The 4,948-nt window shown below is 51.9% G+C and overlaps 1 protein-coding gene across 1 annotated transcript; it reads right to left on the bottom strand.

The window, feature by feature from the left end:
• Positions 1-2,431: 2,431 nt before the first annotated feature.
• Positions 2,432-3,238, bottom strand: LOC141022731 (uncharacterized). The gene has a single exon (XM_073498989.1). The coding sequence runs from the start codon at positions 3,236-3,238 to the stop codon at positions 2,432-2,434; it is 807 nt and encodes a 268-aa protein (XP_073355090.1).
• Positions 3,239-4,948: the final 1,710 nt, after the last annotated feature.

The raw sequence follows: 4,948 nt of genomic DNA, 5'->3' as shown, positions 1-4,948 counted from the left end.
AGAAGGTAGAAAGCATAATTACAAGAAGTGTGGCTCGAGTGCGCACACACGGCCACACAGACACAACACCAACACCACCTAGCACGCCTAAGCTAATTCCTCACAAATCGTTGTAGGCCACCAACACCACCACCTGCTTGCCTCCACTCGGCTACCTCACCAAGAATCATAGTGGCAAGCTCCCTAGCATCCTTTTGTTAATCGACTCGGTTAAAGACCCTAGCATTACGTTACTTCCACAGATCCCACATGCCCGCAATGAGCAACGTGTCAAACCCTCGCTTGTCATCCTTGTGGAATTGTTTTCCCTCTCTCAACCACCATTCAAGGGTCGTATCATGAGGTAGACGGTCCTGCACGTTGATGCGGAGCGTGTCCTAAATGAGGAACCAAACCTCACGCGCATATCCGCATGTCGACAGAATGTGATCTACATTGTCCTCATCTTGCAAACACGTGTAGCAAGCTGATGGCTCATCCTGCAGGCCGTGTCTTGCGCGGCGGTCGGAAGTCCAGAGCCTATACTGCATCGCTAACCAAGCGAAAATCTTGCACTTAAGCGGGGCCCAGCTCCTCCACACACACGCGCTCATAGGCGATCTTGGCATTCCAGAGCATAAGCTGGCATAGATAGCGCGAGCAGAGTACTGACCCGTAGCCGTGCAAGTCCAGGTGAACCCGTCCTCTTGGTCCTGATTTCTCTCCACCATTGTGATCGCATGGCAAAGATGCACAAACTGCAATTGCGCCATGAAGGAAGTAACCTGACAGTCCCATTGCCATCTATCATTGGTCAGCGCCTATTGCACAGTCCTTGTATTTGCCACCCTCGGCTGCACGGTGTCTTGCAACAAAGGAGCGACATCAGCTACGGTAAATCCATGTATCCATCGGTCTCGCCAAAAGAGAACCCGGTCTCCCATACCGACCGTGATATGCACAAGGCTGTCAAAGAGCTCTCGAGTGTCCCTATCCTCAATCATATGCAGCCCTTGCCACGGTCTGCTAGGCTCCGTGTGCTTAAGCCACTCCCACCTGACTCTCAATGCCAAAGCTTGCCAATTGAGGTTTTTGATGCCAAGTCCTCCGTAGCACTTTGGCCGGCAGATGGTATCCCACGCGACTAGGAATTGGCCACCATTCATCTTATCCTTTCCAGCCCAAAAGAAAGATCTCATCCACTTGTTAATTTCCTCAAACACCCACGCCGGAGCATCCGCAATCATAAGGTGGTGAATAGGTTTTGCCGAGATGGCGGATTGCACCAAGATGAGTCTCCCCGGCCTCTGGATGAGACCCCTTTGCCAAGCTGGGACAAAGTACCGGACCTGATCAAACATTGGCTGCCAATCTGCCCTGGTTAGGCTTTTTATTGCAAGCTGCAAGCCAAGGTACTTGCAAGGGAAATCTGCCTGATTGCACTCTAGAAACGTAGCCACTCTGGCTTTATCTCCATGGTCTCCTCGGATCGCAATTGCCGATGACTTCCTGTAATTTACTCGCAGACCCGAGGCAGTGCCAAAAGCATCAAGGGCATTCCTTATGAAGCTCAGATCCATACTAGTTGGCTTGATGAACATGGCCACGTCATCAGCATATATGGACAATCTTTGCATTGGAGATATCCCAGGTGTCGTACTGACCACTCCCACTTCTGTAGCCTTTTTAATCATGGCCGTCAAGACGTCCATGGCAATGACGAATAGCATCGGGGAGATTGGGTCTCCTTGCCAGAGCCCACAAGTGTGTGCAAAGTTCTCACCTGGAATTCTATTGACAATGATCTTTGTACTAGCTGTTTGTAGTAGAATGGCAACCCATCTCATCCACCGAGTGCCAAATCCTTTGGCTTCCATGACATCAAATAGGAAAGGCCATGACAAGGAGTCAAAAGCTCCCGAAATATCCAACTTAAGGAACACCGCCGGGGCTCTCCTAGCATGTAGCTTCCTAGCCACTTGCCTCACTAGGAGGAAATTGTCATGTAGATGTCGGCCTTTGATGAAAGCCGATTGGTTAGACTCCACAATGTCGTTCATGTGCTTCCTCAGTCTATTGGCAAGAGCCTTAGCAAACAGCTTAGGGATGCTATGGGTAAGACTGATAGGACGATAGTCACCAATTTCCTCACCATCCGGCTTCTTTGGGATGAGCATTGTGTGCGCCTTGTTGAGCTTCGCAAAACCTCTACCATCTCCCACATATAGCTTGTGTATGACAGCCATGACATCGTTCTTAATAATGTGCCACGCTTTTTGATAGAAGGCAGCAATATACCCATCCGGGCCTGGAGCACGGTCCGTGGGCAGCTCCTTGATGACGCTCCAAACCTCTTCTTCCGTAATCATGGTCTCCAGCTCGCTAAGGTCCCGCAGCTGTATACCCAGATATTGCAAGTCTAGCGAGTGTTCTCTAGCATGCTCAGAGCCAATCATCTCTCATATGCCTCAAAGAAAGCCTTCTCCTTAAGCTCTTGATCAGTGATCAACACACCATCCTTCTTGACATGAGCAATGAAGTTTTTGGAGCGACGTCCATCTGCCACCGCTTGAAACAATTTGGTGTTAGCATCCCCCTCCTTAAGCCATTTCATCCTGGATCTTTGCCGATCAATGGTACGCTCTAGAGCTGCGAGACCCAGCAGCGCTTGCTTCAAAGATTTCCGAAGCCAAATCTCAAGCTGCCCCAGAGCTCTGTTCTCTTGAGCACAGTCGAGTCTATGTATCACCCATCGCGCCACGCGCATTAGAATCTTAACATTGCCCATTTTACGCTGGCCCCATGCCTGCAAGTGACGTGCGGTATTGCGCAGAAGAGTGTCAAGCCTCTTGTAAGGGTCCACTATGTCCGGGTCACAAACCCACGCTTCAGTAACAGCTTCCTCAAAACCATCCAATTTGGTCCAAAAAATCTCGAACCTGAATCTGCGCTTAGGGTTGAACCCAACACTTGTGGTGAGCAGGAGAGGTGCGTGATCCGAGACCCCTGTAGACAGCGCCTGAAGCAGGTATTCTGCATTATCTAACTCCCAATCTACTGTGGTGAGAATTCTGTCAATCTTCGTCAGGGTCGGGGCATCTCTCTCGTTAGACCAAGTGTACCTCCTGCCGTGCATGTACATCTCCTTGAGCTCATGCTCATCCACAAAATCTCGAAACTTGCTCATCATCCTCCGATTTATGTTGGTATTATTCTTGTCTGTCACTCTGATGATCATATTAAAGTCACCCAGGACCATCCACGGTCCAAGGCATCCGACCCTCCGGTTCTTGAGATCCTCCAAAAACTGGGTTTTAAGCTCATCCCCTTGTGGGCCATACACCACCGTAATCCACCAAGGTTGCCCAACTTTTGTGTGCACCAAGCCGGTGAGAAAGTTGTCATTAAGCACAACATTGTCCACGGTGAGGGCTGTGCTATCCCTGCCAACAAAATCCCACCCCGCGTGTCAACCGCCGGCAAATAAGCATGACCATCAAGTGATGGCCCCAAACATTGCATTACCATATATTGATCAATTACATCAAGTTTCATCTCCTGTAGACACGCCAAGTTCACTTTCACCGTGCTAACAAAGTCTCGAATGGCCTTACGCTTCGCTGGATTGTTAAGGCCCCTAACATTCCAGCAGATTACTTGTGGGTGCATATCCATGGAAGATATATGTCACCAACACCGGAGGAAGACACCTAGTTTGTGCATACCACCATCGCCTGGCTCGCATGCAGCTCCTGAGCCGCCGATGGACTTGCCAAATAGGCCAGCAATGATCCGGACGTGTTGCTCTTTTAGTGGTGAGTCAAACAACGCCTTGAGCTCTTGGACGACACCATCATCCACGGTTAGATCATCCGGGACCAAACCGAGAGCGTGCAGTAGCACATTTTCCGCCGGGTTCTCCTTAGTATGACTCGACGCTGAGCTCTTCTTCGTGGCCCTGGTGGTGCGCTTTGGTGGGAAGGGAATGGCATCTGGCCTTAACTTTGATGCTTCGACCTCTTTGAGGAGTGGTGGCGCAAGCTTTTTGATGATGTTGGACCAAAACGTCTTCAGTTTAGCGTATGCGTCCGCCTCCTGGGTAGTCATGCCCTCCATTTCATCAACCTCATTGCCATTGGAAGAAACCGGCCCCAGCTGCATGGTCGTATCATTACCCAAGTGTTCAGCTTGCACTGCCTCCGTGCCACATGCACCATTAGTCTCCAGCGCAGCACCAATTCGAGCATCATCCGGCTGCGGCATACGAACTGTGCCCGCTTGCATAGCAATATCAGTATCCAGGGGAGGGGCCTGATCCGGGGGCAAGGACGTGCCCACGTCGCTGCATGGTGCATGGGCATCATTCCCATCGGGGGTCCCAGCAGGGCCCGCCACCTCTAGCGCGTTATTGGCTGGCGAACTCCCAGACTTGGGTGGGGCTGAAGCAGCCTTGCCCAAAACCGTGGCATGCAATCCACCCAATGACGCGCCCTGGCCCACCGGCTCACTTGGGATCAGCACCTCCTGAATGATTGGCAGTGGGGCCATCCTGTCCGCGCCAGCGTGCAGTGGGATCCGTGGTGGGGGAACCAACTCCGTCCCCACCTCCGATGTGCACATGGTGGGCCTTGGACCCGCCCCATCCATCTTGTCACAGTTGGTGGGACGACCGTTGTCCACACCCAACTGGCCATCTGTCGCCGCGGTGTTGGTGAGAGCCAGAGCCCCACACGCTTGCGAGATAGCCTGTCCCACCTGGCCAGCTGTCTCAGCATGGGTGGCGAGGATCAAATCCCCGTGCCCAGCAGAATCATCGTTCCTCGCGCCCGATGTGCTTTCCCCGCGTCGAGCTCCGTTGTTGCCGCCTTGCGAGTTCGAATTCCCGCCAGTCCTCGTCCCAGAATCATCTACCGGACCCGGTCAAAAATTTGCACTAGCCTGTCAAAAATAGAGCTTCTGATGGATAACC

Source organism: Aegilops tauschii, chromosome 5 (assembly GCF_002575655.3).
Source record: "Aegilops tauschii subsp. strangulata cultivar AL8/78 chromosome 5, Aet v6.0, whole genome shotgun sequence".
NCBI classification, from domain to species: domain Eukaryota; kingdom Viridiplantae; phylum Streptophyta; class Magnoliopsida; order Poales; family Poaceae; genus Aegilops; species Aegilops tauschii.
This window is presented reverse-complemented; position numbering and strand designations above follow the sequence as displayed.

Excerpts from the sequence above, each read along its gene's own strand:
- LOC141022731 (XM_073498989.1), bottom strand. The coding sequence starts at position 3,238 with ATGGTCCTGGGTGACTTTAATATGATCATCAGAGTGACAGACAAGAAT.